The sequence below is a fragment of the Oxyura jamaicensis genome, chromosome 6 (genome assembly GCF_011077185.1).
Source record: "Oxyura jamaicensis isolate SHBP4307 breed ruddy duck chromosome 6, BPBGC_Ojam_1.0, whole genome shotgun sequence".
NCBI classification, from domain to species: Eukaryota; Metazoa; Chordata; class Aves; order Anseriformes; family Anatidae; genus Oxyura; species Oxyura jamaicensis.
In genome coordinates this window covers 9,935,232-9,948,866 of record NC_048898.1, presented here as the reverse complement: position 1 = coordinate 9,948,866, position 13,635 = coordinate 9,935,232, and the positions used below count along the sequence as shown (strand labels likewise).

Below are 13,635 nucleotides of genomic sequence, written 5' to 3'. Positions count from 1 at the left end.
TGTGACACAAGGGTTTTTGAGTCACCTGTACAAGATCACAAGTTGTTCTTTGTTTGTTTGTTTGTTGTTGTTGTTGTTTTTTCCTTGTTTTCTTAGGTGCTAAAGGAAGACTTGTGAGCACATATATTTCTATAGCATTTTTTTCCCTAGAGACATTCTCCATTTAAAGTCATGCACTAGTAAACCCCTCCAGTTCTCCATTTGTTATTTCCATGTTAGATCTGAGATTTTGTTTGTTAGATGTGTGTAGAGAGAAAAATAGTATCAAAGACTAAGTCATAGATCCAAGAAAGCAGACTTAAAATTGCCTTTACTCTTTAATTAGCTCCTGCCTGCTTAACACTGTAGATGTATAACATTTGTTGTTGTTTTTCTGTCCATGAGCTCTTACTATTGCAGTAGTTGACACAGATGACAACACCTTGCTGAACTAGTGAGAGGATTTGAGTGCTAGTAGAGACACTCTGTCCCTCTGGATAATGATTGGCTTGATGTGACCTTGAGCTATTTAAGAGAGTAACCTGTGTCACGCATTATTCCATATATTATTACTGGACAAGCATTTGAGTTTCTAATACATATTTTAAAAGTGTCCAAAAATGCATTAGAAACTTTCACTAAAACTTGACAGATGTTTTTGAATCTGCCGGGCCCAACTTGCATGACTTATTCATGATAATCAATGTATCTGTTGTACTTTTAGCTGGGCTTTAAATGCTTCAGGAATACCATTTCTCTGAGAATACTCAGTTTGGCTCTGTTTTTCAATGGGGTAATAAGAAAACAAAATGAAAAACATATTTGAAAGTTTGGAAAAAAAGTCCAAGGCTGCTGCTTTTGTTAAGTAGCTGGAAGCAAAAACCTTAAGTTCTGAGCATGTAATATGTGTGAGGAGAAAACTTGGAAAAGAAAACACATCCAGCCAATCTCTTTTGCTACATACTAATGAGTTTGCATCTCTCTATATGATTGGCTCACTTATTGTTATAATTGCTGTCTTTAACAAATGGCCACTTGAAGATGAGGTAGGTTCCTAGTGAATGCCGTGATAGTATCTATCAATCTAATGTCTTTTAGTCCTTCCTTAATTGATTTTGAGACATCTTTTTTTCCTACCTAAGTCCAGCCCTGAAAGATCTTTTCAAGAAGAGTTTTGAACGGCTTTTATAAAGATGGTAATCTTGGGCAGACATAATGTAAACCAAAGGTCTCGTTTTCATTTGTTTTTCAAGTATTGAATGTGGCTTTCATCTGTGCCTTAGCTGCATGAGGCTTTGAATATGGTATGAAATCACTTTCCATTTATTCAAAAGCTTTCTCATAGCTGATGAATGCCATACATAATGAAAGACTATATTCATTTATCATCCATAGTAAATCGTTTATCACACAGCAGAGATATATTGGGGGAAAACCTAATCAAAGCTTTTCAGTTTTTCTGCTTGGTTAAATACAAAATAACAGAGAAGCAATTGCTCAGTTAGTTGGTTAAACATTTTGTTTATCAGATGATATTCCAAGACAGTTTCTCGTGCTTTGTGGTTTATGGATTGAAGTCTTTTAAGGAGAAGAGAACATTTCTTTTTTTAATGGTGAAGCATGAACAAGGAAAGGTTGTGATGAATTCTCTCCATCGAATTAAATTTGAAAGACATAGGACAGAGCTAAAATATTCCTTTAAAAGGCAAAAGAGAATGTAAAAATTACAGTTCTGAAGTGCAGTCGCTGCCAGGGTTGCTTCTGAAAGGTCCCACTAGACTTGTCCATCTCTATTGATGTTAAACTAGCATTTTCAGATCTTCAGCTCATAGTTAGAACTGACACTAGGGACTCAATTTATGCAGTACAGACTGTAAATTTCCTTATTCCAGCACTAATGTAAGGTAACAAAAGCTAAACATTGAAAAAGTGAAATTCTTAAAGTGAGAAATGTTGATTAAGCCAATTCAAATCTTTCTTGTTTTGAAATATTTTTTTCCAGATATTGATATATTTTTTTCTCTTTGGAGTAATATTATTTTTTTCATCTAAACCTCTGTGGTGAAACAAATATGTTGCCTGTCCAAAGCTGTCTGTCCTAATCAGAGTTGGAAAGTAATGTAAGCACTATTTACATGGAATTAGAAGTCTGTATGAACTTTTGTTGTGTGTTATCGCTTGTTCACTTCCTAACATTTGATTTTTATAGAACACAGCCAAAAATAAATAAATGAAAATCTGATACTAAGCAATATTTTCTATTTGGTAAAGGCAAGGAAAACTCTCCTGGGACCATGATGGGGGTGTTTGAGTAAAGGCTGGATGTGGTACTTAGGGAAATGGTTTAGTGGGTAATATTGGTGGTTGGGGAACTGTTGGATCAGATAATTCGGGAGGTCTTTTCCAACCCTAATGATTCTATCATTTAAACAGGTTTAGCATAAGGTGATTGTGACCTTGGCCTGTTAACATTGACGGCATATTCTTGATTATTCTTTCTAGTCGTGTTCCCAATCTGGTTTCATTATGAATACTAGAAGCTAGTGCTTCTCAACACACTACTTAAAAAAATAAAAATAAAAAATAGTTTGGGGGTTTTCTAATGTTTTGTTTAGTTTTGATTTCAGATGGAAATGTATCTTTCCTCCTTCCATCTTTCTTTTCACTGTAATATTGCAAGAGCTCAATATTTGGCAATACTTCAGAAGGATTCCTAGATTTCTCTAACAGATGCATTATTTTTGGCATGTAAATGCTGGTCAGTCTTGGCCACTGTGTCTCTTTATTGTGAATGACTGCAGGAGCAGTCTGTCCATGGTGCATATTTTAGCTTTTTTTTTTTTTTTTTTTCAGAACAGTAATGCAGCCCTATCAGATTTGAATTTTTCTCCTACACAATAAAGTAGCACTCTGCATTATTAAGCTAAGAATGGAGAAAGATTTCATTTCTGCTGATTACTGAACAAGCTGGATGATACTTGTGATGTCTATTTTCTAGTCATTCCAGTGTGCTCTGGTTTGATGGTTTCTGAATAGTCTTAAAGACTAGTCTCCAGATATAAAGGAAATAAAGGTCTTTAAAACCAGAAATTCTGTTGCATATGATGTATATGACAAATTCTGTTGTATAAAGTATATGATTTAAATCAATGAGTTCATCCTAGCTCTATCATTAGTAAACTTTTAATTTGAAGCTACATAGCAAGGTTTGTCACACTTAATAGATGTGGTGGCAGCCAACAGCTGGAGGCTTACATCAGTTAAACTCCATTCAGTGCTGAAGTTAGGCATCTGCCTGTTTTGCATGGATTTAAGTAATTACATAGATTTTGATTGGATAAGCAGCTTGAGTAGGTTCTGTGTAAATCCCAGTGCTTTCTACATACATGACTATAGAAGATTTGAAACATGACTACATTAAAAACTAACTTCAAAGCTGTTTTTCATTCTTGAATCTGATCATTGAAATTAAACTACAGTCATTTGAAAAGTTGTCACTTCAAATTAAGTGTTATGAATATTATGACTTCTATTCAGATATATATCTTATGAAAACAAAAGGAAAAATACTTCTTAAGAGTTTCATTGTCCTTATTATGAGGGTGAAGATAATTTTCATTCACAGGAAAAGCATAAAGCCTGTGTGTTGGTTTGAGATGCTGTCCCTCTGCTTGTGGGTATCTTACAAGTAACTTTGATACCAAGTTTACATTTACTTACTTCTTTTACATCTGGTATACACGAACCATATATCTCAGGATACAAAAGCTAACCTAAATTTTAAGTCAGTGCTATAGTCAAGAAGTACAATGCAACAATTCTGTTTTGTTTTTAATTTTTCATGCAACACTTTCAAATGAAAAAGCTGGTTGTGGGTGACAGGAGGGGGAATGGTTACTTGATGTTGCCACAGATCTGGACAGTTTGAATGGCTTTGTCAACACCTCTCACTATTTTTTATTTATTTTTCTGACCTACCCTTTATGAAAAATGAAGGATAACCATCTAGAGCAGTAGATAAATGATAATTTGGTAGTTTCTGCATAACCTTGGTTGAGGCATTTAAAGCAAATTCATATAACTTCTTTTTAAATGCTAAAAGCCTCATTTAGTTCAATGGTTCATAGAGAGGATTTAGAGAATTCCAATTTTACTAAAGTTATCTCCATTTAGCTTCTCCAAGGCTAAAGGAACCTGAAAGACTGGAGTCAACAAATTAGATGAAAGTTATATTATCCAAATCTAGGCAATGACATGGGTTTCTGTAGGTACGACCTTTAAATCTTGATGCCATTTGCCACAAGTGCATAATAGTACTTCCCTATTTCAGAGAGGTGCACTGACAATTTCCAGCCTGAAAAATATAATGAATTACACCAATAAGTATGATTTTTAAAAAGTCTGATTCAATTTCTCTATTGAAGTTAGAGTCTTTCAGCTAGCCTGGTTTTAGGGCAAATGATATAGGAAAACTTTTTCACCCTTCCCTGGCTGCCTTTTCAATATAATTTCCTTTGTGGTTACTTGCTCTACTTACTTCTAACAATTGCAGGATTTTAAAAGAAAATTGACAGAATGGTGATTTTTTTTTTTTCCAAAGTTGATAATGTCCATTCTGTAAGAATTGTACTATTTCTTTACACAATAAAGAACCTTATTTCTTTTTAAAAAGGAAAAGGGAAGTCAGATGCATGCCTTAATTTAATCACAGCATAGATTGCAAGGTCTTTAAAAAAATAATAAATGTTCAAACCCTGAATATGAAACCTTTATTATATAGAAAGTTTAATCTCTGTTTGGAAGTTTTTCTAGATTCTAGAAAAAAATCTTTAGAATGCAGTCTGTTACTGCTTATGAAGCTTAAGAGTATCTTAGCAAGGAACTGAGTTTGTGTTGCTGTTGTAGGTATGAGGGGAATGAGCATCTTCAATATGTGATGCAAATGGAAATCATGTTTAAGTACAAATCATCAGTGGTATGGCCTTCAGAAAGGATCCTGAGAATGCACAGTTCTATCAACGTGTAAACCACCTTTCTGTCTTTGCTCATGAAAATCACTGAGGAAAAACTGCATTTTTATAATCTAGTTTTACAGTCCAGCACTTTGTTTTAGGAAGAGATTAACTTTTATTCAGTTACATATGATGCTAAATAGATCAAGGGAGGAATTAATGAAGGGCAGTTTCCTCCGTTGCTATGGCAGGCTCTTGTAACTGGTTTTGTATCGGGGCTGTCGCCCTTCCTCCTCCTCCTCTTCCCTTCTGCACCTCCTGCCGCTCGTGTTACCAAGACCCAACCGCTCACAGCCCGACCTCCTGCAGCCCAGCGCCCACCTGCGCTCTCACAACCAAGAAAAGCCATGGCTCTTCCTTTAACAGATTGCTTGTAAGTTACTGCATGAACCTTTTATGAGACAATATTGGAAAGGTCATATTAACTTCAAAAGTCTTTCCATTGTGAGACTACAGGAACAAATTAGCAAAGAGGAAAGTGTGGTCTCTGTCAGCACTGCTCCCCATGTGCCCTGTCTGTGGCAACCTCTGGAGAAGTCTGCAATAACGGTTAGCTCACTTTGAGTTAAAATATTACTTCTGCTTTGTATTCCACTACAAACACTGTCGGGTGTAAACACCACCTGATAACAGTATTAGCTTTCTGAGGCTTGACACGTGGCTATTTCACCTGTTCCTGCATGATTAGAACTGTGATGGAAACTTCTTTGCACCCTGTTGAAGTTGTGTTGTTTATTAGGATTTGTTTAGATGTCAGTTGTCATTATTTTTCTGGATCTATTTTGAGATGAAATAGAATCTCTCTGGTTGTTCTGCTCACAGCATGCATGGGCAGCTGGGCAGTCAGACCCAGTCGGTGTGGCTTTGTGGAGCAGAGAGGAGTCCTGCTGGTCTCCTGGGATGCAACCACTGGCATGGTGGGTGAGGGAAAGGCTGTGGATGTTGTACAGGTGGCTTCAGCAAAGCATTCGTTACTGCTTCCTCCAGCATCCTCCTGGAGGGGCTGGCTGCTCCTGGCTCAGAGGGTGCTCTGTTTGCTGGGTAGAGGACTGGCAGGATGGCTGGGCACAGGGTGTCGTCCTGTGTGGGGCTGGGTCAGGTTAGTGGTCCTCAGGGCTTGGTGTCAGGGCCAGCAATGTTTGGGGGGTTTGTCAGTGGGCTCGGTGGAGGGATTGAGTGCACCCTCAGCACATTTGCAGTCGGCGCTGGGGTGGGTGGAGGTATCCATCTGCTTGTGGGCAGGGGATACGGATGGGCTGAGTCAAGGGGCCGCAGCCAGTTGCGTGGGGTTTGGTGAGGCCGGGTCCTGTAGCCCTGTGTGGTGCTGGGGCTGCTCAGGCTGGGGGAGGGCTGGTTGCTCCCTGCAGCTGCTTGGGGGCTGTGGTGAGGCAGATGCTGGTCTCCCTTCTCGGGCAGTGGGAAGCGGGGACGCAGCCTCAGAAGGTTGTGACTGGATACTAGGAAGAATTTCTTCATGGAAAAGGTGGTTGGGCATTGCAACAGGCTGCCCAGGGAAGTGGTGAAGTCACCATTCCTGGAGGGTATTGAAGAGACGTGTGGACGCTTGTGGACACGTGGGATGTGCTTTAGTGGTGGACTTGGTACTGTTAGGTGGTGGTTGGACTTGGTGATCTTAAGGGTATTTTCCAACCTAGCCTATACTGGTTTTCTATAACAGTCCTTCCTAGCACAGATAATAATCAAGTGATCGTTGCATTTCTGGAATATAGAAAACCTGGGCTTGAGTCTTTCATGCTTCATTTTCACACCAAAGATGGAATGCAGATCTCTTACTTCTCAGGTCAGTGCCTGACCAGCAAAATATTGGTTATTATGAAGGGTTCATTTTTCTGTCAGGCTTTAAGTATGGTATCCACTTGAGAAGTACTCTAAATTATGATTCTGTGATAGAATCTGTTGAATCTAGAAAGCCTTCTTTCTGCAGGTAGTGGCATGTTGCACATGTGCTGCCCTGTCCGACCTTCTCTGTTGAGATGACTTTTTTTCTTCCCTGTGAACAAAATCTTTGCCTTACAACAGTCAAAATAATAAATACAAATTTCCATTGATTACAGTTAAGGTCATTCTAGGTGAAAGCAGAGAAGCCTGTCATTAGCTTACCTGCAGAGCAGAGGACTTAGTTTTCATTGTTTATGGCATATTCCAGGCAAAGCTCCAGTACAACCCAGTAGTCCATAGAATGTCACGGCTTGCAATATATATTCATTGCGTAACTGGTGCCCTAACCCAGGATAATGTGTATTGCATTCTCTGTGTGTAAATAAATATTGATCAAAATTTGGAAACCATTGGTATATTTCTTTATCAGAATCTCTGATGCTTCTCTCAGAGACCAAATAAAAGATACAGTATATGCTGTTGCCTGGCATCTGGTTTTCAGTGCAATGGCTGTTAATAGTGTCATGAGAAAATAATTGACTTACTTTTCGATATTTAAGTGTGAATGTGCTTAAGTACAGTAGAAAGAAAAAAAAAAAAAAATACTACCACAATTGAGAAATGTGCTTCTGCATGTGTTTTCACAGAAAGTATGTTGTGGGTGGTTCTGTAAGTGTAACACACAATGAAGCTTGTCTTTGGTGACCTTAAAAATCATCATATTAGAGAAAGTATATTAGGAAGTGAAGGTTGTAAAGAATATATAGTAAAATAATTGTTGCTGAATTTGGTAACTATCATTTAGTCATGTAGTGGTTGCAAGATATTTAGTAGCTACATATTGGCTTTACCTGGGGTTCTCTTTTCATACCTCTTTAATTTGAACATAATAATTTAAATCCTTCTTAAAATTTTGTTGATAATTTAGGTCCAGAGCTGAGACAGATATAGTTATTTTGGGAGAAAATCAGAGTGGAAAATAGTGAATTCCCTTTTCATATCTACTTTGCAATAGTCTTTAGTTAATGCTATTTAAAGAGCCAATCGCCACAGTCTGCACTTGAGTACATGCCCAAGTCTATTCACAGAGCACAGCGCTTTAGAAGATACCTAACTTCTGGTATTGGATCAGAGCTTACACAGTGTTTTCAGCTCTTTGCTATAGGGTCCCCCATGCAGGTCAGAGCTTTCACTTCACTATGAGCAATGTCTTATCCTAGTTTCATTTTCTTTTATTTTCTAAAGCCATTTTTAATAAACCCTTGCTGGTTATACGATCAAATGATCATTTGTACATTCATCTATATCGAAGTATTTCTGGAGAATTTCCTGATTGCTCACAGCTTTTTTAATACATGCACAAATATAAATGTGATCCTTGTCACTGCACATGGCAATGTTTAAGGACCTCAACTGGAGTTCTGTGAACTTCCAAATCTGAGACAACACTGTTGCTTTAATAGCTTTTTGTTTGTTTTTCCTCTTAAGAGGCATGATGCCATTTAGCAACATGTACACTTGTCAGGTAATGTATGCACAACTATCACATCTGCCAATTTAGGATGGACAGCAGATGCTTTAGCAAAGATTATAGGATGCTACGACATGATCAGTTTTTATTGTATTTCATCATTATAACTGTTATATGTGTATTCTACAAGACTCTAATCTCACAAAAATTTATTACAAAGATGTAAACTTTGGTATGATATTGACAGAGCAGGTACTGTTACTAACTGGTGTCTTACAGATTTTAAAAAATCGTTTGATAATGAAACTAGAGAAACTAGTTTTTATCTTTGTTAAAACATTAATACCATTTAAAACAAACTATATATGGCTGTGGTAGTTGTTATCTTAGTGTAAGATTACATTTTTATATTAAAAGATTTTAATTATTTTGTGATATATCAGCCACCTCTGTATTCAATCTTGAAAATAACAAAAATAAGTTCTTGTTTTGGCATGTTCATTGAAGTGAACAGGTAAGTGAAAATGTTACTTAAGATTCATCCAACTCAGTCAACCAGCTGATTACTGTATGCTCCAGTTTCACACTGCTGGAGACGAGCAGTAGTACGATATAGCCAGGACAGAAGTAATAGTTTAATATGACAGCCAGCCCCCGTCATTATCTGCAGATTGCATAGCACAGTCGTAGCAGTGCACAATCCAGTCAGCCACCAGGGATGCTCAGTTTTACAAGGCAGAAGATGTAAATTTGAGGGATTCTGTGATATATTCTGTTCCAACCCATCGCTCTTACAAACTCAGGAAATGAAAGCCATGGAAACACATCTAACTTAGCACTTGTGTGATACTTTACCAGTTACGGGAGTCTTGCATCAGATTGTTTTCAAGGCCACCAACTCTATAGGCCTCTGCAGTATTTGCAGCTGGTAAAATGTAGCCGTTGTGAACAACATTAAAGGGAAAAGATAATATTCACAGCTCCAGTTGCCAGACAGGAAAAAATATTTTTCTAAAGTAAAAGACTGGTGTTTGGCTTGGCCCTTGATACGGTTGGTGGGATTGGAATAGAGACCCCTGAGTTCATTGCGTGCCCTGGCAGCTAACAGGAGCAAAGTTTCTCTCCTTCAGTTCTGGCATGAGCAATTAGTTACCTGGGCCATCTGACAGCTGAAACAAATGGTGCAGATTCTTTCTCAGCTGTGAAGTGAGACAGTAAAATATCTGTTTCATTACATGAGGGGTGGAATGATACGGAAGGACAGCGGCAGAGTTGCTGGCTGAGATGGCCCCAGTGGCCATCAGAGAGGAAGGGAAGGGATGACTCCTGCTGTGAGGGTACTTGTAGCATTGCTCTGCCTGGTCCTGCCTGATGGCAGTCACACACACTGGTGTGCGTTAAGTAGAGCTCTTCTAGGAGCTATTGCTCTGTGACTGTCCTTTCCCGTAGTGGCAAAGCTTTCAGTTGTGGAGTTAGGCTAGGTGATGAACCCTGGTACGGCTTGCAGACACTGCAATACAGAGAGTTTTACGTCTCTAATAGGGCAATAGCAAGTGAGGTGTATGTATAAATGTCCATCCGAAAGTTAATAGAAAATGCAATGCAGAGAATATTGCCACCCTTGAAGGTTGTTCTTAAGCTTTAAAATGAGGTCTACCAAATTCCCTCAAGAGTGCAAAGAAGAGTTTCTGTTCAATATAGGACTGCTTCTGATATTTTAAAATCAGAGTAAAAAATAAATAAATAAAACAATGCATGCAGTAGTGTATGAGTACATGACAACTTCTTCAGTTTTTCTGACTAGTGGCCAGTTTTTAATTCAATATGCTGCATTAAGAAATATATATATATATATATATATACATATATATATATATATGCATATATATATCTTCAGAACGCTTTTTCTTTGACTGACAAATTGAGATCACCGCCATGGGATCCAAATTCATTTCTTCCCAGTCATTCATTTTATAGATATGCAGGTCCCGATGACAAAGAAGCACTAGGTATCTTTCAGGGAGAAAGGTAAAAAGGGAGGTTGTGAAATAAATACCAGTTTTTAAAATCCTCCTCCTACTGTAGATTGTTGGGTCTGATAGGAATTCTTATAACTTACATTTTGCTCACAAAGTTCTTTTTAACCCCTAAATCAGTGCTGGTGAGATGCACTTCTCTCTGAAACATTAATTTATTAACCCAAAAGCATTTTAAAAGGCAACTTTTAGAGGAAGCCTGAGTAGAAACATTGTGAAGGAGCAGAACTTCTGTTCCTGACATTATCGTAGAATTCAAGCTATAGTTGTCAATCCTAATGAAGGTACTGATGTTGATTTGAGCATATTGTTTATACGATGTGCAGGAGCTTTGGGAGATACGGAGTCCCTGTTGCTATCATTTATAATTAAAGTGTCCATCACTTTTCTCTGTTAAACTGCTTAACGAATAAATAATTAAAGGCTTGACTCTGGTATGCTTAGTTGAAATGAAAAAGACCGTTCTGAGAACAGTCCAAATTCAGTGAATGGAATTTCTTCAAAGTAAGGATGCAAGATAAATAACGGTATTAGAATATTAGTCAAAGCAATTTCAGGTTTATTACGGCAATGAGATATTCTGGTTTATGTGCTTCAAAATTGAATACCACAGATATCTAAGACTGTTCACTTACAAGCAATGTCCGACATTGTCTATCAAGCCTAAACACGTTATCTTTTAAGCACAGTAGGCGCTAGTCTCAAAATTAATGGCTGGATAAGTGTTCACTGGATATTCAAACATCCTAAAATGAATGTGTTGTAAATCTCATGTTTGGTACAGTATAGAAGCTTTATAAAGTTTTGTTTTATCTAATGGGATTATTTTATTTACAAATATGTCTATTTTACTGAGGGTTTTTCTTTGATCATTTAACTGATATTTAATTGAATTTTAATTTTATATTTAAAAAAATCTTATGCTTAAATGATGTTTCTTTTGATAGTTTCTAAAATAACTAAAAAGGATTGAGAAGAATTTCTTGAAAGACAAATGATTTTACGTGGTCCTGTTGTTTTTTAATTACCTTGCTTCTATAATACTTCAAATAACTATAAATATTGCAAGTTCCTCGCAGCATTGACAGGGAAATTTTCAGTTGATTTTGCTACCTTGAAATTAACCTTTTACTATCGCATGCGTATGTTTGTCATTTATCCCTTTTTCTCAGGTGCAAAGAGGGCTACCAAGGAGTCCGCTGTGACCAATTTTTGCCGAAAACCGACTCAATCTTGTCAGATCCAAGTACGTCAAATGTTTTTCTTATATTTTTATCCCGTGCTGAAGGCTGTTCTTGCTGTGTGAGATGACCCTTTGCCTACTGTCAAAAAGTATGTTAGGGACCACTGCAGTTGCATGTAGGGACTAATATTGCTTTTGTAGATTATAACATTTAAAAACAAATAAAAACACATCCATCAGTCTCCGTGCTAATAAAACATCCTGTCACAGCAGAGCAGACCATCAGGGGACTTGATTTCTTATGATGTGGAATGATTCTGTCAGTGCTTAAAGCCAAAATATTCATGTTTCCTCCCTTTGACTCAAGAACAAGTAAAATTACATGATCTACAAGGAAAACAAATATAGACTGCAAAGTGGTTCCTTCAAAGAAAATAAGTGCATATTGTCTGGAGTTGCAGAGATGATAATCTCTTTGGAAATAGGTGACGTCTCATTTTATCATTCATTACTTTTCCTTCAGTTTACACAACACCCATTTTTTTCACTTCTATGGGTGATGTTGCTCTGTATTTGTGGAGTAAAGGTGTGCTTTCCATTTTTAATGTGGAGGGAAAGTAACTTTCTATCACACATTTGCCAGAATGCCATCTGTGTGTATATTTTCCTACTCCACTGTCCCACTTTTTAAATTCTATTGACTATCAAAAAATATTAACCAAGATTAACTCCTTGGAAGCAAATCCATTTGCTAATTAATATGGTTCATGTTAAATTTTTAGATGACGTGACATACAGGAAAGGGTCATATCCATTCTCTTATTTTTGTTCTTATACCTGGAAACTTTAATGTATTCAAGTCTTCTGCTTTTGGGTGCTCTTTAAAATGTCATTTTGGTTGTTTTGTTTCTGTTTTTTTGAACAATAATGCTTGTTCTTCCAAGTCTTTCTTGTGCTTTCTGCTTATTTTCTTGTTCTTTTTCATGTGAAAGCCTGTTGCCAAAGATACCTGTTGTTTTGTATTTCTGTATGTTGTATACCCTCCATTATAGTTCGCCTTGTATTTGTTTTAGCTTTTCCTTTTTGCTTGACCTTTAACTGTAAAGTGCAGAGCCTATAATGAACAGGCATATTTTACCTCTACCAAGTTGTGTGTGCATGTGTAAACATTGCAGTTGTGTATGTGTGAACAAAAAAGGTACTTTGCATCCCAAAATTTGGGGAAAGGAAACTCAATTAGCAACAGGGCAGGGTGGTGCCTTTCTGACATGTTTTTAGCACGGAACTCTGGTGGTATCCTCTCTAAGGCAGAGCTGTAGTATTTCATGGAAACTAATCAAAGCCCAGATGCATCTGACAAGGCCAAAAGCCCTACAGTGTTTACATGCTGCAAACAATATTTTTGTTGATTTTTTTGCGGCATTGTGCTGGTTGCACAGATTTGTTTGTCTTAACTTGGGAGAGACACTCTGGTTGGTTTCTGACTGTAGTATTTCCATAAAATTGTTGAGCAGTCTGATTCTGCTCCATAAGCTAAGATTCTGCTGAAATATCCTTGTTGACAACTTCTGACTACAAAAGGCAATTTAATTTTATTTATTAAGGCTCGCATTTAGAAATATATTACTTTTTTGATGTTGACATAGATCTGGGCACACCTGTGGCCCAAGAACGGTCCTTCTGCCAATATAAATTATGAAAGTTAATGTGAACCAGGTACTTTCCTAGTCAGTTTTGAAATGTAACTTGTATTTAATTTTCATCTGCATTCAAAGGAGAAAAAACTTTTGCTCAGGCCTGTTTCTGTGTGTAGGCATAGGGTTGGTAGGTATGCACATATACACTTGATCTAAGCATGACTCTCCTGCAAGGTAGATATAATTTTTTTGTTGCAGCTGGACATTGATAATATCAGCATTTTATTGAAGAGTTAAATCAGTGAAGTATTTACCTTTCTTCCCATGAGAAAAAAATGAACGTCTCACTGATGATTAGCACTAGGTAGAGGTCATATTTACTACTTGCATAACCAGAGGACTGTAAAAAGTATTTGAC

The 13,635-nt window shown here is 37.2% G+C and overlaps 1 protein-coding gene across 3 annotated transcripts in view; it reads left to right on the top strand.

The window, feature by feature from the left end:
• NRG3 (neuregulin 3) overlaps nt 1-13,635 on the top strand; it is a 402,024-nt gene that overhangs the window by 276,522 nt on the left and 111,867 nt on the right. For all 3 annotated transcript variants that reach the window (XR_004751993.1, XM_035330413.1, XM_035330412.1), the window contains exon 3: nt 11,570-11,643. Coding sequence is in view for 2 of the 3 variants with exons in the window: in XM_035330413.1 (XP_035186304.1) it covers nt 11,570-11,643 (74 nt within the window). In the remaining variant the exon portion in view is untranslated. The remainder of the gene's footprint in view (nt 1-11,569; nt 11,644-13,635) is intronic.